This window comes from Petaurus breviceps, unplaced genomic scaffold, assembly GCF_028583685.1.
Source record: "Petaurus breviceps papuanus isolate PSGF00001 unplaced genomic scaffold, PetGlider_PUasm1.0 90804, whole genome shotgun sequence".
Lineage (NCBI taxonomy): Eukaryota > Metazoa > Chordata > Mammalia > Diprotodontia > Petauridae > Petaurus > Petaurus breviceps.
This window is the reverse complement of record NW_027187348.1, coordinates 12,791,621-12,817,015: the sequence shown is the minus strand read 5'-3', so window position 1 is coordinate 12,817,015 and position 25,395 is coordinate 12,791,621. Positions and strand designations below refer to the sequence as shown.

Sequence of the window (25,395 nt, the reverse complement as noted above, 5' to 3'; positions counted from 1 at the left end):
AACCAGGCTCAAAACCCAAAGCTGGAGACTCTTACCTAGCAGGAGCAGAGAAATGAACCTTTGCTAACTACTGGTATCAACAGAGGGAGACCATCAGCATTTCTTATCCATGGGGAGCATATGAATCAATAGAAGTCCCTATAAGAATACTAAGTTCCTACTTTCCTAAGGTGCAAGGCTCACTTATAGATTCAGTTTTATCCAAGGTCTAAAGAAGACCCTTTGAAAATGATTTTCTCTTTCTATCTTCTGCCACCTCCCCATCCACCAAAAGAGTTCAAAGTCCTCAGTTATTACACAGAAATTCAGATCTTTACTGGTACTCCAATCTCAGTTCTACCCCAGAGAACAAAAAAACTGAGATCTAAAGATGACTGTTTCAACATTCCAACAGGTAAAGCATTCTGACTGTTTAGTCTGGGTCTGTAGCTAAGGACATTTCTGGATCTGCAACTGGGACATAACTACATTGTTGGGAAGGCAACTGGAGAGACCCACAGTCAGAAAGTCTGCATGAAGTCCAAGGTCCTGGGTCCTATCCAACATCAAGAACAGCAGCAATTAGCAAGAACAGTAAAACCAGGAATACAACTGCAACATCAGAGCAAGATCTGGATAGTGACAGGGACAGATGAAGGATGGCAAATTTTTTTCTTTTGCTTTTTTTGGAGGGGAGGAAGGCAGGGCAATTGGGGTTAAGTGACTTGCTCAAGGTCACATGGCTAGTAAGTGTTAAGTGTCTGAGGCGGGATTTGAACTCGGGTCCTCCTGACTCCAGGGCCAGTGCTCTGATCACTGTGCCATCTAGCTTCCCCAAAATAAAAGTCTTAATGACCCCAAACTCAAATCCTAAAAAAACCCCAAACGAATGACAAATCAAAATTGTATTTATCAAAAGACAAAGTAGCCTTATAAAAAAAAAACTGATTTGTACTTCTGTAAGCAATCTATAACCTAAGAAACTATCCTAGTTATTTTTAATTGGCAAAATTTATTGCTTCAATAGTTTTATAAATTAGTTTATTTTGGAGAGGATTCTGGAAAGATGGTGGAGTAGGTCAGCAAATTTCAAGCTCTCAAGATTTTCTTCCATAAAAGAGATTATAGCACCTCTGGGTGAACATAGAGCAGTGAAAATAATGAAGAATAGAAGCAGCATAGGGAATCCTTCTAGGACAATCAGAGATCTGTAGAAAAATCCCAGGATGAGGTTTCTTCTCTCTGTGGAGTAAACACCTCCAGGCTAGGGGCCTCTTACTCAAGTGTCAAGCCCTGGGGTTAACTAGTTTGGGAAGCTGCCTCCACCCCAGCCACAGGAACTTTTACCCTAGGACAGTGACAAATGTTGAACTTCTGAGCTGGGAAAGATCTAGGGAACCTCTGCTGACAAGGAACACCAGATCCAGCTGTGCTGCAGAGACATAGGAGGGGCAAGAAGGAAGTAGCACACACTGGTTACCACCACCACTCCCAATCCTGCCCCTGACCCATACCCCCAGCACTCCAGGTAATGATAAAAACTAAACTATTACCCAAAAAACTGCACAGGCAAAGGAGAATCAGTATCCTCCATCTTCAGAGGAGGATATTGAAGCAAAGAAACCCTCTTCTACCCCAAAGAGTAATGTCAAATGGTCATCTGCCCAAAAAGAATCCATTGAAGAACTACAAAAAGTCTTTGAAAATCAAATGGGAGAGATTGAGGAAAAACTAAAAAGAAAAATAAGGATAATACAAGAAAAATGAGATGAAAAGAAAGTCAATCAATTAGAAAAGGAGAGATCCAGAATCTTAAAGAAGAAAATGACTCCTTCAAAATCAGAATTGGGAAAAGGGAAGTCAGCAAAGTTATAAGAGATCAAGTAATAAAAAAACAAAATACAAAGAATGAAAAAATAGAAGAGAACATGAAACACCTTATAAGAAAAACAACTGATCTAGAGAACATATCAAGGAAAAAAACATAATTGGACTACCTGAAAATTATGATTAAAAAAAAGAATCTTGATACAATAATAGAAGAAATAATTAAAGAAAATTGTCCTGAAGCATTAGAACAAGAGAGGAAAGTAGAAATAGAAAAAATTCACCAATCATCACCTAAAAGAGATCCTACAAGGAAAACTCACAGGAATATAGTCAAATTCTGAAACTCCCAGCTCAAGTACAAAATATTATAAGCAACAAGAAAAAAACAATTTACATATGGCTGTACCACAATTAGAATCACACCTGACCTAGCCGTGGTGACATTGTAGGTCTAGGATTGCTATATATCAATAAGCAAAAGTACTGGGTTTCCAGCCTAAAATAACATACTCAGCAAAACTAAGCATAATTCTATGGGGCAGCTGGGTGCTGCAGTGAATAGAGCACCAGCCCTAGAGTCAGGAGGACCTGAGTTTCAAATCCAGCCTCAGACACTTAGCACAAAAAACTAGCCGTGTGACCTTGGGCAAGTCGCTTAACCCCAATTGCCCTCCAAAAAGCAAAAAAACAAAAACAAAAAAACACAACTAAGCATAATTCTGAATGAAAAAAGATGGATATTTAATGAATTGTCAGACTTTCAGAACTTTATTAAAAAAAAAAACCTGAACTAAACAGAAGATTTGGCATACAAGAGCCATGAGAAATATAGGGTGCCTATCAATGACCAATTACAAGGGACTCAATAAGGATAGAATGTTTACCTTTTATGTATATAAAATCTAAAAACCTATGTCTAAGATTGCTACTAGTAATTAGGTAGCTTATAAGAAAGACTGGGGTAGACCTGAGTACAATATGACTTTAAAAAGTAAAACCATTTAAAAACAGCTAAATGAATAATTATCATATACAAATGAGGTGCAAGAGGAAGAACCAATACAGAGGAATTAGATGGGGGAGGAGGACTGTTAGTCCTGGAAATCTACTTTCACCAGGAATGAGTTTAACAGGGGGAAAATACATATACATCTAGAAGAATATAAAAATCTAAATTTTGAAAGAAATAAAACTCTAAGAGGATAGGGAGAGGGGGAGAAGATAAAGGAGGGATCTTTAGAGGGGAGTGCAAGGAAATACATCAAAAGAGTGTACAAAAGGGTGTTTATATTTATGGGAATGGAAGGATAAGGGAGGAATCGCTGGAGGGGGGGGGTAGATTAAGTAATAGGAGGGCAAGGTAGCAAGTAGAAGTAAAGTGGAGGAGTCAGGAAAGATAGGAAAAAAGATATGTACAAAGATAAAAACAGGATTAGGAGTAGAATCTCTGAGGGAAAAAGTATATGTTTATATATGTATGTATGTGTATATATGTATGCATGTATGTATATATCAATATCTCTATATAAATCTATCCATGCTTAATTGTAGGGGAGGAGAGAGGGAAGTCAGGGGAAAAAAGAACAAAGTAAAAAAGTATACAGCAAAGAACAAAAGAAAACCTACAAGGAAGCAAAGAAATGATGGACAGCTTTCAATGTAACACATAGCATTTAATATAAAGTTTTTCTTGAAATGGAAAGTTATTACTATATATTCTGAATCCTCTCCTGCATTCTGCTATGCATGACAAATTTTTTCTTATTTTATATTTAAGGTTAATATTTAAATTTATAATATATTCCTTTTTCTTTTCTTATCATGTAGTTAAGTTTTAGTATTTGTCTAAAATTTCAAAATTTTATTTAAAAAATTAATTGATTTACCTGTAGCATCTATCTGTAAGTGGAGTAATAACCAAACGAGGAGTATTACCTAGGTATTCATATCCATATCGTAAACCAGCATTGATCATCTTTGTTTCCAAGTGCCCCTCCTAAGATCAAGCAAATAAAGAGAAGCAATAGAATTTATACATAGAATATTTAGAAATTATGCTTATATATGTCTCATATTTTTAACGTAAGCTATATGTATAACTTATAAGTAAAACCTGACATCCAATTTAGACTTTCCAAGATGAAGTACATTGAAGAGCACTGAACTTGGAGTTAAAAGAGCTAAGTCATAACCCTTGTTTGGCCACTAATTATCTATATGGCTTTGGAAAGCTAGTTCTCTTATCTAGGCTTCAATTCCCACATCTGTAAAATGAAGTCTTGGCTAAATATGATCTCTAAGTTCCCCCCAGCTCCAAAATCCTATTATTTTGAAAATCTTTATAAACACCTCTTAGGGTTGTAAGACATAAGTAGTGAAATAAAATGAGTATCTTTAACAGGGAAGCTTTCAAAGTTATTCATTGTTTCAAATTAGGGTATGTTTATTGTGAACATGTTTTTATGATCTTATTTATCCTGTGATGTCAGTCACATTCTCCTCAAATAAAAAGGAATAATCGGATGAAACTGAGTTTATAGGAGGAGAAGGGTTCATTCTTTTTATTATTAAAACTTTAAAAAAAATTTTTTTAGTTTACATCACTCATTTCCACAAGATTTGAAGTTACAAATTTTCTCCCCATTTTCCCCTACCCACCACCCCAAAAGAGCAAACAGGGATCCCACTAAATATCCCCTCCCCCAATTTGCCCCTTCCCATATTTTCCCCCATTCCCCCTCTGACTTTCCAGTAGGGCACAGTAGATATCTATGCCCCAGTGCCTGTATATCTTATTTCCCAGTTACATATAAAATAATAAAAATAATATATATTTTTTAAACATTTGATTTTAAAACTTTGAATTCCAGATTTTTTCCTTACTTCCCTCATCACCCACCCTTACTGGGAAGATAAGCAATTCAATGTAAGTTGTACATGTATAGCTATGCAAAACATTTCCATAGTGGATATATTGTGAAAGACTGACTATATTTCCCTCCATCCTATCCCACCCCCACTTGTTCTATTCTCTACTTTGCTCCTGCTCCTTTCAAAAGTGGGTGCTTCCAACTTTCCTCCCCCCAAGCCTGCCCTCCCTTCCATCATGCCCCCTCTCATCCCCTTCCCCCCTACTCTCCTGTAGGGTGAGATACCCTATTTAGTGTGTATGTCATTCCCTCCCTAAGCTAAATTTAATGAGAATAAGGTTGACTCATTCTGTTTTTCCTTCCTGTTCTTCCCCTCCATTGTAACAGTTTTCTCTTACCTCTTCTATATGAGATAATTTACCCCATTCTGTCTCTCCCCATCTCCTCTCATTATATTCCTCTCTCACCTCTTAATTTCACCTTTTAAGTATCATCCCTTCCTATTCAACTGGTACTGTGCCTTCTATGTATACTTGTACACATATATACAAACATTCACATATGTATTCATACGCCCATATACCCTCCTATATAGACATATATATGTTTGTATACACACACAATACACACACACACACACACACACACATATATATATATATATATATATATATATACATTTCTATTCCCTTCAACTATTCTCATACTGAGAAAAGTTTCATAAGTTACAATGATAATTTTTCAATGTAGGGATATAAATAGTTCAACTTTGATAAGTTCCTTATGATTTCTTTTCCCTGTTTACCTTCACATGCTTTTCTTGTTTCTTATATCTGAATGTCAAATTTACTATTCAACTCTGGGTTTTTTCATCAAGAATGCTTGAAAGTCCTCTATTCCACTGAATGACCACATTTTCCCCTGAAACATGATACTCAGTTTTGCTGGGTAGGTGATTCTTGGTTTTAATCCCAGCTCCTTTGACCTCTGGCATATCATATTCCAAGCCCTTCAATCCCTCAGTGTAGAAGTTGCCAGATCCTGTGTTATCCTGATTGTGTTTCCACAATATTCAAATTGTTTCTTCCTGGCTGTTTGTAATGTTTTCTCCTTGATCTGGGAACTCCAGAACCTAGCTATAATATTCTTAGGAATTTTCTTTTTGGGATCTTTTTCAGGAGGTGATTGGTGGGTTCTTTCAACCTCTATTTTGCCCTCTGGTTCTAAAACATCAGGGCAATTTTCCTTGAGAATTTCTTGAAGGATGATTTCTAGTTTCTTTTTTTGATAATGGCTTTCAGGCAGTCCAATAATTTTTAAATTATCTCTCCTGGATCTATTTCCAGGTCAGTAGTTTTTTTTCAATGAGATATTTCACATTGCCTTCTACTTTTTCATTTGTTTGGATCTGTTTAATAGTATCTTGATTTCCAATCTAATTCTGAAGGAATGATTCTCTTCAGTGAGCTTTTGAGATTCTTTTTCCATTAGGCAAATTTGGCTTTTTAAGGCATTCTTCTCCTCATTGGCTTTTTGAGCCTCTTTTGCCATTTGAGTTAGTCTATTTTTTAAGGTGTTATTTTCTTCAGTCAGGTTGTTGACTCTCTTTTCATGATTTTCTTGTATCGTTCTCATTTCTATTCCAAATTTTTCTCTACTTTTCTAATTTGGTTTTCAAAATCCTTCTTAAGCTCCTCTATGGCCTGTAAGCAGCTTATTCTTTTCTTAGAAGCCTCTGGTGCAGGAGTTCTGACTTTGCTGTCTTCTTCCTGTTCCATGCTTCGATCCTTTTTGTCCCCAAAAAAGGAATCCAAAGTTGGACTGCTGTGCTTCCCCTGTTTGCTCATGTTGCCACTCAGTTACTTGACTTTTGAGCTTTTTGCCACAGTAGAACCCTGCTCCCAGAGGGTGGAACTGTGTCCCAATCGCTGGGGTTGCCTCAGCTGCTGGAGCTATTAGTTGGCTGCCCTCTCAGAATCCTCCACAAGCTCTGGCATACTGGTCATGCACCCTAGTATCTCCACCCCAGACAGTGATCCAGATCCAAGCAGGTTAAAGCAAGAGCGATTACCCCTCAGACTGGTCACTTGGTCCCCGTACAATCTGCAGGCCCAGAGCTCTGAAGCATCCACATGGCAGTGGCTGCATGTCTGCCATGCGTCAGCTGCTTCTCACCCCAGGGACAAAGGCCAGACTGTACTCCCGAGTTCCCAGGTCCCAAAGTCCACACTGCACTGATCTCTCACTTTCTCCTTAGCATGTACGGGTTGATAATTCTGGAAACCGTCACAGCTTCTGGTGATCTGAGATCCCTCAACCTGGCGGTTGGCTGTGGCTGGGTTTGGCTCTGGCCACTGTAATGGGAATGTAAATTTTTAAGATCTTCCCTGCCCCTACGCTAAAGTACACCTATAGCCTGGGGTGGGAGGCTTGTTTTTCAGTAGATACTTTTTGATTGGGCAGTGAGTCAATAAGGTTGTTACATTCTCTGAGCCAGGAGAAGGCTATATAAGCCCTGATGTGTAGCTTTGTTTTGGGGCTCACTTTGAGACGTGTTCTGTGATTTGATCTGGACTCTGGGAAGCCATTGTTGAGAGCCCCCCTTGGCTTTGAAAAACCCAGATGTTGATGAAACCCAGATGTTGATTTGGTATGGATGTAATGGTTGGACAGTTTGGAAACTGTCTACTTGATCTGTTTCTCTGTCTTGATAATTCTGTCTGTATATTCTGAAGTTCAGGGTGCTGACCTTTTCCCCCTGAACTAGGTAAATAATATACATCAGACTGATTAAAGTAAGCTTGTTAACCCATTTTGAGTTGCTTTCCTTTATCAAAGCAGATCCAAGAACCTGTATTGGCAGCCACCCTGGGGACGCTGGGGTGCTTGCTGCTGCAGCCACTTCCTGCCAGCCTGCCAGGCTGTCCTCAGTAGGAGGTTAGCTTCATTGTGTCATTTTGTGGGTTCTGTACCTCCAAAGTTTGTTTAGAGTCATTTTTTTACATGAATTGGAGGAGGTAGGAGCAGGAGTCCCATGGAAGTCCTATTTCTACTCTGCCATCTTGACTCTGATCTGAGAAGGGTTCATTCTTTTTTTTTTTTAAAGCAATCGGGGTTAAGTAACTTGCTCAAGGTTACATGGCCAGTTATTTCTGGGTGTGGTGCTGAGTATCTGAGCCCGGATTTGATCCAGGTCATCCCAACACTGGAGCTGGTGCTCTTATTTGCTGAGCCACCTGGCCACCCATAAGCAATTGGGGTTAAGTAACTTGCTCAAGGTTACACGGCCAGGTGTTTCTGGGTGGGTGCTAAGTGTCTGGGCCCGGGATTCGATCTCCAGGTCTTCCCAACACTGGAGCCGGTGCTCTTACTTGCTGTGCTACCTGGCTGCCCCTCTTTTTTTTCCGCCTTTTGGAGGGCAATTGGGGTTAAGTAACTTGCCCAAAGTTACACAGCTAGTTTATTTTGTGTGGGTGTTAAGTGTCTGAGGCCAGAACCGAACTTGGGTCCTCCTGACTCCGGGCCGGCGCTTTACTTACTGAGCCACTTAGCCACCCCTAGAAGGGTTCATTCTTAAGGATGAAAGGGATTAAGTAGTAAGGACTAGAAGAGAAGAACTCAAAAAAAAGGAAAAGAAAGTAGCTGACAAGGCCAGGTAAATGAGTAGATAAGTTAAAAGAGATAAGGTAGAATAAAGGAGTAAAGTTCATTGTAAGTAAAACAAATTGGTAAAACAAGTAAGATACTGTGGGGAAAAAAAGGGATAGGAAGTAGTGTATGGTTATACAGCTGTTAAGAGATTATAAAAAGCTGCAAAGATCTAATGAAGGTGAGATGTGAACACTCAAGCAATTTAAGAAATAAGGCTGAGGGGCGGCTAGGTGGCACAGTGAATAGAGCACCAGCCCTGGAGTCAGGATGACCAGAGTTCAGATCCGGCCTCAGACACTTGACACAAAAACTAGCTGTGTGATCTTGGGCAAGTCACTTAACCTCAATTGCCCTCCAAAAAGCAAAAAAAAAAATGAGGCTAAGTCTCAATCAGTATGGAAGGGGGAAGGGTAATGTGGAGTGGCACTGGGTGTATCAAGTTTATCTCTTGGCCACAGTCAAGTGACAGTTGGCTACACTGGGTCTCTCTTCCACTGAAGAAGTGAAAAAAATCAAGGAATTACTCAACTTCAAAGGATCTGGGACAAGGAAGTGATCTTTACAAAAAGAATACAAACAGGACAAAACAAAACAGAAGCAGGAACAGAGCTTCAATGGAAAAAATAAATCAAGGGATTTGAAGTGGAAGATTGAAAATCTGACTTTGATCAAGAGGTCAGGAAGAGGATGTACAACTGGAACAAAAAAACAAATGTTGGGATCTTCCCAAAGACAAGGGAGATGTTTGCTTTAAGAAGGGGGCAGCTAGCACCAGCCCTGAAGTCAGGAGTACCTGAGTTCAAATCTGGCTTCAGGCACTTAACACTTACTAGCCATGTGACCTTGGGCAAGTCACTTAACCCCAATTTCCCTGCCTTTCCCCCTCCAAAAAAAAAAACAAAACAAAACCAAAAAGGGGGCAGCTGCTGATCCTTCAAGGAATCATAAAGTAGAGCTAAGAGATATGTCAGGTAAAAAGTCACCCATCCAAGAAAGGTCAGAGGAAAAGGAGGAGAATGCTGTTGTTTAATGCTTTTTTGCTGAGAGGGTAGGGAAACAACAATTTATTGATTTGATAATAGCCACAGGGAGGTTTTCTCTTCATAGGGCATTCATTTGATACATAACAGAAAAATTCTACAGACTTACTTAAACAAATGTCTGAGTCACTTGGTGATTCCATGTGCACTAAAAATGTTGTCAGAAGGAATCTAGAAAGTATTGGCAGCAATTATATGGCCTTGCCGAAGAAAATGAATAGGAACAGAGATTGTATTTTCCTCATTGTTGAACATTTAAAAGCAAAGGATGCAAAAGAAAAATACAGATTTGGGAAGCAAACCACTGGCTTAAAAAGAAATCTACAAATGGGATTTGGATTTCTTAACCACAGCTTAAAATTTACAAATGACAAACTCTGGCTGAGGATGGTAACTGCAATGCACCAACCAAGGCTGGTATATATTTACAAATCTAATCAAGAAGACTTTAGACTAAAAAAGCCTGGGGAAGGAAAAAACTGTCATACTCTTGAGAGTAACTACAATAAGGGAAATGACTAGTAGGTCAGATACCCAGAACCACATAGGAGATGAAACTGAAAGAAGGGACTAGTAGTAAAAACCCATGACCTTAAATGTCTATACCCAAATGCCCAAAGATTAGGCAGCATGCAAGAGGGCTAAGAGATCCTAATGAAAGGAGTTAACTAAGACCTCACATCTATCACTGAGAATTAGTTGGATGAAAACCCACCAAGTATCTACATGGGTCTACTGTATTCAAAAGGAATAGGACAAATAAAGGGAGTGAAGGGTAGCATTATACATTAGGAACCTATATTCATGTGAGGAAATCCAGATTGGGCAGGGGAAGTAGACTGGAAAGTATTTGAAGGGTGACCAGTGGAAGGATAAATATAAATGATTTTTCCATCTGAACATACTACTAACCACCTTGAAATAAAAAACAAATGACGAGTTCAGGAAATATCATAACCCTGGCACGGAGGTATAATGTGATAGCAATGGAGGATTTCTATGATCCGGAATGTTGGAGCTCTCTTCCTCTCCCAAAAGCAGACCATCTTGTTTCTTGACTTATCAACAGTTTCATCCTTCAAGAGGAGATGGAAACAACAAGTGGAAATTCTATACAAGATACAATTCTCAGCAACAGGCATGAACTAGTGACCAGACTAGAAATGATGAAAACTTTGGGAGGAAGTGATCACTCCTTCCTAGTGTTTGTGAGAGAAGAGAAAAGAAGAACGCTGAGTTTAAACTGATATGTAACCCAGATATTAGGAGGGTGGATATCAGAGGGTTAAGAAGGAAATGTAGACTCTCACAGACTAAAATTCAACAGGGTAAGTTAGCCTAGGAGAGATGAGAGTCTATTGATAATGAAATTTGGTAGACATAAAGGTAAAAGAATTATAAGAACATGGCACAATTCCATAACATCAGTGCTAGAATTGCAAAAGCTTGTAATGAGCTGAAGCTAGTGAAAAATGCCAATATTTGAGGGTGCAATACCAAAATGGTAGAGAAAAAGCAGGGACTTGCCTGAGTTCTCTCCAAAACCTCTCCAAACAACTTTAAATAATGCCACAAAAAGGATTATGGAGCAGCAGAATCCACAAAAGGAAAGGGAGAAACAAATTTTCTAGCCTAAGACAACTTAGAAGATGAATAGGAAAGGTCTGTTGCACCATGATGATAATACAGCGTAGTCCAGCCCAGGCTGTGCCCTAGAAAACCAGCAGTAGGTCAGGACTCTATTGCACTGCCAATACTTGGATCTAGGTTGCAGTCCTGGGTCTCAGTGCCAGGGCAAGGAGGAACACTAGCACACCAGGGATTTTGGGCATGGGGAGGTGGGAGCCTCGTCAGAGCTCCAGAGCAGAAGAGTGCTTGTGGTCACTCACAGACCAGAGCACAAGACAAAAGAGTAGTAAACACACCTCTTCCTAGATCATAACACATTGGAAGAACTGAAAACTTATATATAGGTCCTCAGAATTATCTCTGAAAAAAGCTGTACAATAAATCTAAAGCTTGGGATAGCATATCCTCTATTCCAGAAACAGAGTCCCATTTTTACCATAGAGTTAAAAATCAAAGATTTGGCTGGAAAAATGAGCAAACAGCAGAAAAAGATCCTGACCATATAGAAAGTTAATATGGTGACAGGAAAACTTAAAACAAAAACTCAGAAGAAGAGTCAAAACTGTTACATCCAAAGCCCCAAAGAATATGAATTGGTCTCAGGTCGTGGAAGAACTCAAAAAGGAGTTTAAAAATCAAGTAAAAGAGGCAAAAGAAAAATTGGGAAGAAAAATGACAGTGATACAAGAAAATCACAAAAAAATAGTCAACAGTTTGCTAAAGGAAGGAACAAAAAACTACTGAAGAAAATCAGGCTTAAAAAGCAGAATAGACCAAATACTAAAAGAGGCACAAAAATTCACTGAAGAAAAGAATCCTTAAAACACGGAATTGGCGAAGTGGAAAAGGAAGTACAAAAGTTCACTAAAAAAAAATATTCCTTAAAAATTAGAATTGGGCAAGTAGAAACTAATGACTTTATGAAACATCAAGAAACAATAAATCAAAAGAATGATTTTTTTAAAATGTGAAATACCTCGTTGGAATAACAACTGACCTAGAAAACAGGTACAGGAGAGAGAATTTAAAAATTATTGGACTGCCTGAAAGCCATGAGTAAAAGAAGAACCTATACAGCATCTTCCAAGAAATTATCAAGGAGAATTGCCCTGATATACTAGAACCAGAGGGTAAAACAGTCATTAAAGAATCTACCACTCACCTTCTGAAAGAGATACCAAAATGAAAATTCCCAAGAATATTACAGTGAAATTCTAGAGCTCCTAAGTTGAGGAGAAAATATTGCAAGCAGTCAAAAAGAAAAAAATCAAATATCATGGAGCCACAGTCAGGATAACACAAGATTTATCAGTTTTTACATTAAAGGATCAGAGAGCTTTGAAAATGATATTCCACAGGGTAAAAAGAGACAGGATTACAGCCAAGAATCACCTACCCAGAAAAACTGAGGGTAATCCTTCAAGGAAAAAAAAGGATAGTCAATGAAACAGGGCTTTCAAGCAATTCTGATGATGAAACCAGAGAAGAATAGAAAATATGACTTTCAAGTACAAGACTCAAGAGAAGTATAAAAAAGGTAAACAGGAAGGAGAAATCATAAGAGATTCAATAAAATTAAACTGCTTATATCTTCACAAGGCAAAATGATACTTGGTACTCCAAAAAACTTTCTCATTAGACAGTTAGAAGGGATATATGTAGACAAAGGGCACAAGTGTGAATTGAATATGATGAGATTATTAAAAAAAAAAACAAAATTAAGGGTTGAGAAAGAGGAATGCACTATGAAAAGGGAGAGATAGATGGGGTAAATTACCTGACATAAAAATGGCACAAAAGAGCTTTTATAATGGAGGAAAAAATGGGGGTTGTGGGTGGGCAGGGTAGCACATAAAACTTACTCTCATCAGAATTGGCTCAAAAAGGGAATAAGATATACATTCATTTTGGTGTAGAAATCTATCCTACCATACAGGAAAGTAGGAGGGGAAGAGGATGGGGGGGGGGGGTGGAGGAGTCTCCCTTTTTTGTGAGAAAAGGGAAGACAGATTAAGGGATACAAAAGTCAGAAGCAAAACACTTTTGAGAATGGACACAATGAAATGTGTGTGTGTGTGTGTGTGTGTATGAGAGAGAGACAGAGAGAGAGAGACAGAGAGAGAGAGACAGAGAGAGAGAGAGAGAGAGAGAGACAGAGACAGAGAGAGACAGAGAGAGACAGAGACAGAGACAGAGACAGAGAGACAGAATTAGAAGGATAAACAGAAGGAAAATAGGATGGAGGGAAATATAGAGCAATCATAACTGAAAAAAATTTACAGTGTCTCTTATAAAGACCTCATTTCTCAAATATATAGAGAACTGAGTCAAATTTATTGAAATAAAAGCCATTTCTCAACTTATAAATGGTCAAAATGAATGTAAACAGGCAGTTTTCAGATGAAATAATCAAAGCTATCTGTAGTCATATAAAAACACTATAAATCACTGCTTAATAGAGAAATCCAAAGTAGAACAACTCTGAGCTATCACCCTACAGCTATCAGATTGGTTAATATGACAGAAAAGGAAAAAGACAAATATTGGAAGGGATGTGGGATAATTGAGACACTAATGTACTGCTGGTGAAGTTTTACTGATGAAAACATTCTGTAAAGCAATCTGGAACTATGCATATCTTTTGATCAAGGAATATCACTTCTAAGTTTGTATCTCAAAGAGATAAAAAAACAAAAAGGAAAAGGACCTATATGTACAAAAATATTTATATTAGCTCTTTTAATGGTGGCAAAGAAATGGAATTGGGGGGATGTCCATTAATTGAGGAATGGCTAAAGAAGTTGTTGTATATGATTGTGGTGGAATACTATTGTGCTATAAGAAATGGGAAGAAGGTTGCTCTCAGAAAAACCTGAAAAGTGCAAAGTGAAGTGAGTAGAACCAGGAGAACAATGGACATATTAACAGGAATGTTGTATGATGATCAGCTGTGAATGACTTAGTTCTCAGCAATACAATGATCCAAGACAATTCTCAAGGATTTCTGATGAAAAATGCTATCCATCTCCAGACAAAAAATTAATGGAGTCTGAATACAGATTAAAGCATACTTTTTTCTTCACTTTTTAATTTTTCTTGGGTTTCTTCCTGTGTTTTCTTTTGTAACATGACTAACATGGAAATGTTTTATATTACTACACATGTATAACCTATGTCAAATTGCTTGTCTTCTCAATAAGTGGGGAGAAGAAGGAGAGAGGGAGAGAATTTGGAAGTTGGAAATTTAAAAAAATGAATGTTAAAAATTGTTTTGCATGTAATTGGGGAAAAATAAAATATTGAAAAATTTTAAAGTATTCCTGAGCCCCTAAAGAATGTTCTCTATTTCAACCAATGAAACTGTTATCTGTAATGTAGAGGGTGTTCATAAGAACCAAATTCTCAGATAGATAGAATATGATGAAGACCACTTTGATCAGGGAAATAAAAAGTTTCTGGGAGGTAAAGGTCCTTATGTAGACACCCCAGGAAGTAATCTGCATACACAATGAAAAAATTTTTTCTATGCTTCTAGGAAGTAGAGGAGTTGCCTTCACCTGCTTTTCTAGCTTTTATGTGCTTTGTGAAGAGCCTTGATGGTTTTCTAACCGTTGGGTGTTGTGGTATATGTCTGTAATCCCTTCCACCAGGGAGATTGTGAAGCTAAGGATCTCTTGTACTTAGGCGTTCTGAGCTGTAATGGGCTAAGCTGATTAGGTTATCCTCATTAATTAAGCATTACCATGGTGTATCTTTGGGAACAGATGCCACCAAGTTGCCTAAGGAAGGAAAAACCAGACTAAGCCAGAAAATGCTACAGGTCACCAGAGTAGGACCAGGCCAGTAAGTCCCTTATACTTTGAGCCAGGGCAAGATAGGGACACCCAGTTTATAAAAGGAAAAAACAAAAAGGAAGAGGGGATAGAAGAAAAGGGAGGAAAACTCTCCATAGCATAGTTAATTCCGTAGGTCACTTTTTCCTGGACTAATTATCACTGTAGTACCCTTCAGTCAAGGCCCTCAATATCCCCATATGGAGAACCTAAAAGGTGACAAACAGTTCCAGCATTGTTTGAGCTACTTACTGAGGGATGAAGGGGGAGTTATTTTGGTATATGGTAATGTCATCAATGTTTGTCTGTGATTATAGGTAATTAACAGGTCCAGAAGGAAAGAATAACCTGGAGAAAAATAAGTGGAGAGCTATGCCAATTATTGCCAGGAGTCATTAGTACCAACAAAATTAGAGGAGGAATGGGCAGGAGTTATGAAAGAGAAGCCAGTGCAGCAGTCGAGAAAGGATTGGGACAGGGGGTGGTGGGAGGTGGGAGGTTCTGTATAAAGTTGGTCCAGTGGAAACATCAAAATTGGCAAATAAATCTGTCTAACATAATGTTATCAGAACAATGTGGACAGTATTTTTACCTGAGTTTCACAACAACTTTACTACTCAACTATCATTTTTCCTTCCTCTCCACTGGGCGAGCAGGTAGCAATTCAAAGATAAATTGCACACTGATGGCAATGAGTGTCTTTTGATGGCCTGGCACAGTCTGGACAGCTATGTACCATCTGGTTTTTAAAACTGCTGATCTCTGTTGGATCCTAGTAGTTGGTCAAGATCTAGTGCCAGAGGTGTTTTGGTTTTGTTTTTTCACAGAATCAATGCTTTTTAGAACTGGAAGAGACTTCAGCAATAGCTGAATTCTTAGCCTTATTTTTATATCATGGTGGTCCAATGGCACCTATGTATTCCTTCTCAGAATATTTTTAAATACATACATATAGGAAACAGCTATATTGAAATACAGTTATCAAAATATTTTCAAATACAAGTTTATTATTATTTATAATCATTATATAATTATATATTATTTATATATTGTATAACATATTATTATCTATATTAAATATATAATATTTATATATAATTACATATTATTATTAAGATTAAGAACCCTTGATTTAGTCCAACATTTTTATTATTCTCATTTTGAAAATGAGGAAACTGAGAAGTCTTATTTCAAAACATAGAGAGAAAATGTTTGGGTCAGAGGAAAATCTGCTAATCAGATTTTTTAAACTTTTAATGATATTTTAAATTTTTTATTTTTTAACTCACATTTTACTTTATCCTCCTAAAATCTTTCACTTGGTACTTTACACTTTTTAAGCTCTTTGAAGTTCAGTGCTCTTCCCACAATATCACAGCTATGAGCTATCGTTGTCATTATGTAAATGTCTCTTTCAGCAGGAACAGATGTTATTTCTGTACTAGAGCATAATTGTATCTGAGCCCCATAAAGACAGACACTCTGGCATACCAACTATAGAGGACAACATATACAGATATATGTGTGTGTGTATGTGTGTGATACATACACACACCATGTATATGTATGTATAGCACAATATAGCAATCAAGTGATTAGTATAAATACATAATAATACATATTATATACAAATATATATTATTCATACGTCCATGTGTACACATGTCTACATATATAGCATATATACACACATACATATATATAGTAAGAAATAATTCTTTTTGCTCTCACTCTCAAAATGATAAAATTTCTTTTTATAACAATAAAAATACTTTCCACAGCATAATCTTTATAAATCATTGGAAATAAAGACTTTGAATTAGGCCTACCAAAACTAGGTAACTTAAATAGGAAATACGAATTCTACAGCTATGCAACATATGGTAACACTCACACTCACTTGTTGACCAGAACCTGGCCAGATGTCTTGATCTATGATAAATCTCACCACTGTGCAATATAAATATCATTTGAGAACATCTCTGGAGATGTTCAATATGTCATTGCATGTTTTTACTAAAAGAAGGTACCAATACATACATATATATGTGTGTGTATATATATATATATATACATATATATATATATATATATATATACTAACTACTTGCAAAGCTAATGATTCTCAATGTTAGATATCTCCTCCTGATAAACAAAACATGAATACATAATTGCTGTGCACAGGAAACTTCCTTTAGTAACTAAGGAATAAAAATGAGGGAAAAATAAGGAATAAAAATAATGAAGTAGTAACACTGTGAGAACAAATGAGATATGAGGTATGTGAAAGGGTAGACTGTAAAGCTGCACAAATGCAAGGCAATACTATTATCATTACCCATGCTTACATTGCAAAAAGGAGGACATGCCAAGCAGCTTTTTGCTAAACACATATACATTTTAAAGCAAGGAATTTGGAACAAAGGATTGACAAAGAAATGATGGGACATCTGATTTTTTAAAATTCTCACCTAATCTTCTCCCTTTCATTTGAATAGGAGACAAACAGATCTTGGGAGGTGAGGAAAATTCAAGGGGTCACAAACCAACTTCTCATGGAATTTTGTGGGAAGGTCACTCTTAAAAATGATTTTCCAGGTAGGTAATCAGGAACCAATGAAAGCTAAAGGTATATGTCTAACCCTAAGTCTAACAGAAGCTTAGGAAAAGACATACTGCTCCCAAGCTGGAAGAGGAAGAAAAGGAAGTAGACTCAAAGGCTAAAAATGTGGCCACCTTCTCTCACTGAAAGAAGTGAAGCTTAAACCTCTGGATTCCAAGCTAAAAGAGAAATGAGAGCCCATTCTTACTCTTATGGAGATGAGACAAGTACCTCAGCTAAGGACTTTCAACTGAAGACCAAAAACTGGTAACAGGGAGAAGATTTGTCACTCTATGCCCAGGGGAGTAACACTCTAGCAGCAACCCAGCACCTAGCAATGACCACAAATTGAGAGCAGCAACTTGGTAGAATATATGCACCATATGAGAACAGCAGAGAGCCAGTTCAGTGGGAACAGTTTGATAACATCACCAAATAGTACATTCCAGGCTTATGGGGTAAATTCTATTGGTTCCCCTCCCTTAAAAAAAAAGACTGAGTCTCCTCATCTTGCCCACAAGGGAAGTGTAGGGTCTACTCATTGGGAAATCTCACTACTGATCAGCACAAGAATGCTCCTTTCCCAAACTGGGCTGGATTTTCACCTTGTCTTAGACAACCTTGTAACCCCTTGCTCCCAGGACCTCATACTGATGCTGAGCCTAGTGTGTATACCCAATGGGCATAACCCACCACTGCTAAGACCTCCGGTGCTTAAAAGATGTGCCAGTTTTGGCCTTCCTAGTAGCTGGGATCACAGGCAAATGCCATTCTACTTGAATATTTATGTTTTTTTTTACAATGCTTTTTCATTAAACACCTTTGCTTTGAGCTAATTGTGTCTTCTGATACAGATTGAGAGATTACCTAGAACCTAGGGTAGAATAGACCCTGTCTGGAGTTCCCATGTGTGAGAAGGTGCTACATAAATATAGGATGTTCTAAAAAGTTTAAAACTGAACTTAAGATCATTGGGATACCATGTATATTAGAACTTTCAAAATCCAATTTCAGGCTGGACTAATTCTAACTGCAGATTCAGCAAGAACAAATGGCAGGTAACAGAAATTAAAAGAATAATTTTTATTTTAAAACTATTTATAATATATAGCTATTGGTTCCTTTAATCTGCACTCTGCCAAATGATTGCTTGTGTATATTCTGTCATCAGCAAAAATATCTGCATTGGTAAGAATATTCCCTATGTCAATAGGCAAGCACAAATTGAAAAGCTATGAACTAAAATTACTTTATAATGAGAGTTGTTGATATTACTTACAATCCAGTAGTACCTAAGCTGACTTAACCACTCAAAGTCACTATCATCACTGACTTTCTTTTTCACAAGAGATGCAAGAACATCTCTAGCATGGACATCCAGCACCACCAATGCTCCAAGAGTCACTCGATTCTGCTTAGACAGTTTTCCACGAACTAAGGTAACAATATCATCAATCTGCCTAGAATTCTGATTTAGGTATTCCTCAAGAGCCTGAAAGATAAAGGAAAAGGGAAGACAGTTATTCAATATAATATGATATTTCTTGAAAAGAATAACAATGATAACTAATGATAATCCAACTTTATATAGTGTTTTACATGTTGAGGTGAATGTTATCACCCCCATTCTGCAGATGAGGAAACAGATTGAGAGCAGCTAAGTGGCTTGACCATGGCAGCAAAGGTAGCAAGCATTGAAAGCAGGATTCAAATTCAAACTTAAAGTCTGGTGTCCCAGCAACCATGCCACTGACCTACCAATTCTGTTCACTTATGCTAGTCAGTAAACATTCTATTGACATGTGCTTATTACAATAACTACTATCCTCTAGAATGCAAAAATATAAATTATTCTTTTTTTGTTTTGTTTTGGTTTTTTTGGAGGGGGGAAGGTAGGGCAATTGGGGTTAAGTGACTTGCCCAAGGTCACACGGCTAGTAAGCGTTAAGTGTCTGAGGCTGGATTTGAACTCAGGTCCTCCTGACTCCAGAGCCAGTGCTCTATCCACTGTGCCACCTAGTCACCCCCACATAAATTATTCTTATTGCATTGGTCTTATAGTAATACTAACATGATGATGGAAAGGTTCTAAGTTTCCTATATTTTCTTAGGCTCACTAAAGACTTAGGATCTTGTTCCTTAGTTATACTGACCCAAATCTTAATGATCAGCTCATTGTAGAGTTGGACCTTAGGAAAAATGGCCCATAGCACTCAAACTCACTAAAATGGTTTGTACCAGAATACGAATTTATCACAGTATAGTAAGAAATATCATGGGCCAAAACACATATTACACATTAAAAGTTTGTTTTGTGAATACAGAATCAAGGAATTTAGTTATTCTTAAAAGGCATTTAAAAATTGTCATGAGCATAGCAAGTCATGGAGTCAACATAGTACAGACAAAAAAGAAAAGCTCTGAAGGCTTTTTAAGCACCACTTCAAATGACGTGGCAGGGTGGTGGACTGCTGTGACACAATAACGGGAGAAGAACTAAGCTGGCATGCAGCAAGAAAGATTGCAGACATTCTCTAAGCAAAGGCATCACAGAATCAGAATCACAGAATATTAGAGCCAGAAGGGACCTGAGAGAACATTTAGTCCAACGCTTTCACTTCACAGACAAAGCAACTCAAAAGATCACAGAGGCAACTTGCCCAAGGTTATACAACTAGCAAGTGTCAGAAACTAATTCAGACCCAAGTCTTCTATGCCCAGAGCTTTTCCTCCTATCTACACCATATTTCCAGAACCTAAATCTAGGAAACAGAATAATAAATACTACCAGTACTTAGCACAGTGCCTGGCACATAATTACTTAATTCTTGTTGACTTGATCACCAAATCTCCAGCATTTGCAGTTCTGAAACATGTAGTTAATATCAGAGGCAAGATTTGAACCCAGGATTTCCTGGTAGCAATGGCACTCCTTTAACCCAAACACACCATACCGCTTCTCAGACCATGTATCCTAGTATAAATATTTGATTATGTTATGGTTATTAGCGTTCCCAATGCTTTGACCCCATTACAAATTACTTTGAAACTCCATGGTTTACACTAGACATCCCCAACTGATAGGCAATATCCAGATTTACATGACTGATTAAAAGATTAACAGCCACTGACATAACTAAAACAACCAGAAGAAAGGCTATCAAGGCCAAAAGTCACTGCTAGAAGCTTCCTTCTATGCTAGCACACTGCTCTCCTCCACACCCCTTCCCCTAGCACCTTACTATCATTATTCATTAAAGATTATCTTGCAGAATCTGCAGGTTCCTCCCCATTAGTTTGCACTGTTGGCACCTGTCCCCCACAGATATGCCCATTTATCGAATTACTTTTTATTACATGTAATTAAGAATATTTACCTCTATCCCTTTCTTAATAGATAATTGTACTTCAGATGTCCAGAAGATCTGAGATACACAAAGAACTGTTTGTCCAGGCCATTCCCTTACCCATTTAATACGTTCATTTTGGGGGTAAGCAGCAATTGCTTCTCTAATTACCTGATCAAAAAAGAAAACACTATAATTCAATCACATTGTATTTTTTTTGAACGGAATTATTTAGGAAAAATGAATACTAAATACTAAAAGAGTAAACAGTGTGACAAAAAAAAAAACTCAAACTACAATTTCTGAAGGTACCATGCAATGTGATTTCACAAATAAAACTTAGTAAGAATATAAAATGTATTGATGCTTTGCTCATGGCATTATCAATTTGAATGAAATGTTTTGTCCAAATTAATTCAGCTTCTGCCTCCCTCCTCTCTGCCCCAGCCCCCTGTAGATAAGGAGTATATATAAAGAAAGCTCTAAGACTCTGATGAGTGGCTCCTGAAATACAAGGGAACTTTCTTACAGGCTATTTTTGTTAAGTCTCCTTGTGGACTGATTTTACTTGGGGATTACTAAATATGTTTTTATTAAAGAAATTGCACATCGGGGCGGCCAGGTAGCACAGCGAGTAAGAGCACCGGCTCCAGTGTTGAGAAGACCTGGAGATTGAATCCCAGGCTCAGACACTTAGCACCCACCCAGAAACACCTGGCCGTGTAACCTTGAGCAAGTTACTTAACCGGGATTGCTTTAAAAAAAAATTTGCACATCATAGGCTTCAGGCTTCAAGTGGTCCATTACACCAGATTTAGACCCATGAACCTGGTATATTTTCTAGCGAATTATAATACTTAACCAAAAAAATGGCACCAGATACAATATCCTAGAAGACAGTCAACTTAATATGTGACAGTCATCAAAACTAGCTTTTTGATGATGAACTCCTGTCATCATTTTAGATTTCTAGGGTAGGTGGAATGTTGTGGGGGTCAGGTGGTGGAAGGCTAAGTCGAGACAATAACAACAATACAAAGGGCCAGGAGGAAGTCACAGAAGGGGCAGTAGAGAGTAGGAATGGGGCAGAGGAAATTGATCAAGGGATGATTTAAGCTGAAGGAGCGGAATGGCACAATAGAGCCATGGCAAGAAGAGAGAAAAGTCAGAGCGTTCTAGAAGGAAGCTGTTAGGAGTACTACTAGTAAGAGGCACAGAGTACCAGCAAAGGTCTAGAGAAGTCCGAACAAGAATTTTATATTCTCAGGATTTTCACATATCAGAATCTTAGCCCATCTGAGTACATGGGGTTCTATTACACAGCATTTGAAATCTAGTAATGTTATTTAAATTATTTGACTTTCTGGATAGTATAGTATAATCCATTATGATAGAGGAACAAAGTGCATACACCAAATACAGAGAATTCAAAATATTAACTATGCTTTAAAAATTAAATATCAATTCTCTTGTAATTATCTTTAAATAATGAGGAACACAGTGAGGCACCCATGTGCATAGCCTACTCACATAAAAACATATTCTGTTTTTCATGTTTCACATTATATTTCTTTGCATATTTCTCCTTTTGTCTATTTTGCTGCCTCCTCTAAAATCCTTCTCCAATGTCTCATCATAGCATGGATGTGACCTTGGCTTCCAGAAGACTAGGTCAAGGATCATAAACCCTCTTGGAAGCTGGAAAGTCTATATATGAAAGCCCATGAAGAGATCATGTATTTATCTCTTAGTTCAGCCTAGATACACATATGTGTGCAGAGACATGTCCTCAGAAGGTTGGCCACACGGTGCTGAATTTTTCAACCATGGCAATTCTTGAAACCTTGTAATATGAGTCAGTAGAGAGAATGTTCATAGGAATAAAATCAAAACTCCTTTGATGTATCATGGTAGATCAAGAACATTTCGCAACCATACATACATATATATGCAAATATTTTGAGAAAAATCATATTCTTCCAAAATTGTAAGTAATCTCCATTCATTACTTTTTTCAGACTACTTTGAAATAGCCACCACAAGCTCCAGAAGAAGCTCCTACAAATCGAATGTAATTTGACGGGGAAAATGTTCAACTGTATATGGGAACACCTGGCAGCTCACCACTCCCTTTAAAAGGAGGAAAGAGATGACATTCACTCATCTGTGATGGATTAGCTGCCCCAGTACACCTCTAGTCTGGGAGACTTAGGTAAAAAGTCAGAATCATAGCAACAACCAAATTATTTTCACCCAGACTGAAGATGCTTAAAACCCAAATTCAAATGTTAAACTCCAAAGTAAAGCAAATCCAAAATATAAACATCGACTTTAAATTATTCTACTTATTATCCTTTTATCTTTGTCTCTTGATTTTGCAAACATACACACACACATATATACATACACACAACTTTACAGAGCTTGAAAAAGTTTTTCATTCTACATGGCATTTTGAATTATCTTTATCTTTAATTGACAAAGTATCTGCCAATCACCGAATAATGGAATTATGCATTTTATTATTAATGATATTAATGTCATTTATGGCTTTATTATAGAGAGTCAAGAAGGAAGAAGAGAATTTTACCTTATGAAGAGATTTTAGCATAGCGCTCTCTAATTCAACCAACCACTTTTCCACTTGACCTCTAGCTTTGACTGTTGAAATTGTATCTACAAGTTCCACAACTTCTCCTTCACTGCTCTTCATGTGAGTTATGTCTAAATTTTCAGTGAATTCTACCCTGGCAATTCCTTCAAAACATTTTTTCAAGTGAGGTTGTACCCTGTAGGAAAGAAAGAAAGACATGGGTCAAATTTAGGTAGGCCTGTAAATATTCACACACAAAACCAAGGTCTTTCATAGGAAGAAATGCGACAAATAAAATGGTGTTAACTTGATCATAAACTACAAATCATTAAAATCGCTCACACTGTATTATAGCTGAATCAACTGTTACTTCAGAGGGAGGGGCATATATTTCCAGTTTACTTGCTGTAATAAAGGCATGGCCTGATGTCCACTACTTTGATATACAACTAAGAGTTAAGCGAATACATCTTTTAGATCTGTCAATACCCTTGAAGGACTCAGAGCCGACATAAACAAGAATCCCCTTTGGATAAGAAAGTATGGGTGGGTTTGAGGTAGAAACCTCTGGAGGGACCACCAACATTGATGAGATCACAAATTCATCAAAGCATCTTTTTGATGGATGCACAAACATATGTCTATAAAATCAGGGCAAATAAAATATAAAATTTAGCTGGAAATTTGTTATTTTAGTCTTAATTGTCCACATTTCGCCTTCAAAGTTTGAGACCCAAGATACATGTTTTATGAGTCCATGTGAAAATGTGGCAAAATTAGAAATTCCAGAAGTGACATCTTTGTTTTTAGCAAGGTTAATGACAATAAAAAGAAATAATCCACGTAATTTCCGTTAAAATTACTTTCTAAAATTTAGTGTCATAGTGAATGATAAAAAAAAAGAAAACATGTAGTTTGCTGTGTACTTTAAAGTCAAATTATTATATTAGCTTGAATATCAATTATCATGGGCATTTCATGAAAACTACTTACCGAGTAGGATCCTTTGTCTCTGACAGAATCTCAAGAAGTTCATCATTGGATAAGAAAAAGAATCTTGGGAAGAACAGACGTTTCTTTTCCAAATATTCATTAAGTCCTTTAAGTATAAGCTCCAAAAAGTCATTGCTTTTTTTCAGCTTTGGTAGCATTTTATCTATGGTCACCACTTTCAGAACTTGCTTATTCTAAATTTAAAGTTCAATCATCAAATGAAAAGTAAGAATCATTTTCAACTAGTTTTCCATTTTGTACAATTAACAGGACCAGGCTTTTAGAAGTCAATTTATAAAATAATACACAGAAATGACTTTGTTCAATATGGTTTAACTTAAAAGGTACATCTCTGATTACACCAGGCAAAAGTAATCTTTATACTTGAACTTCAGTCTTGGTGTCTAAACACTCCTTGCTTAAAAAGAAATTAATGAGCTTGAAAAAATAAGAAAAAAGAGAATAAGATCCATTCCCTGCTGTCTCATAAGGAAATTTAAAAAAATAACAAATAATGTGTATTTGGAGAATACTGTAACAAAGTTAACAAATAAGCATTTGTTCATGGTGATAAAAAGAAAGATAAAATAATAATATTGATGATACATATAATAGAAATTATATTTACTTTAACAATATTGAGATGTCACCACTGAAATTGTTCTATATTTGCAAACTAATATCAAAGAGCCTTTAACTTTCATGGTGTCCTTTAAAGAAGCATTTATGACATATCACAAAATACTCCAAACTTCAATGTACAGCACTCTTTACTACTAAGCAGAGCTTGATATAAAATGGATCTGTCTTGGATACTCCTTAATTTAACTTAATTTCATTCTCTCAGTAATGGAATGTGATTGCTTTCTCACTCACTCTATCTATCTATCTATCTATCTATCTATCTATCTATCTATCTATCTATCTATCTCAGAAATACTTTTATCTTTCTCTTCATGTCACCAGTGCCAGCAGACTTCCTGGAAAATTGTAGTTACTTAATCTTTCCTTTTTCCTTTTTCCTTTTT

At 37.1% G+C, this 25,395-nt stretch overlaps 1 protein-coding gene across 1 annotated transcript in view; it reads right to left on the bottom strand.

The window, feature by feature from the left end:
* DNAH7 (dynein axonemal heavy chain 7) overlaps window positions 1–25,395 on the bottom strand; it is a 326,128-nt gene that overhangs the window by 189,996 nt on the left and 110,737 nt on the right. The window contains exons 19-23 of the mRNA XM_069070242.1: window positions 24,368–24,561; window positions 23,372–23,570; window positions 20,812–20,952; window positions 18,714–18,926; window positions 3,696–3,805 (exon numbers count right to left, since the gene is read on the bottom strand). Coding sequence (XP_068926343.1) covers window positions 3,696–3,805; window positions 18,714–18,926; window positions 20,812–20,952; window positions 23,372–23,570; window positions 24,368–24,561 — 857 coding nt within the window. The remainder of the gene's footprint in view (window positions 1–3,695; window positions 3,806–18,713; window positions 18,927–20,811; window positions 20,953–23,371; window positions 23,571–24,367; window positions 24,562–25,395) is intronic.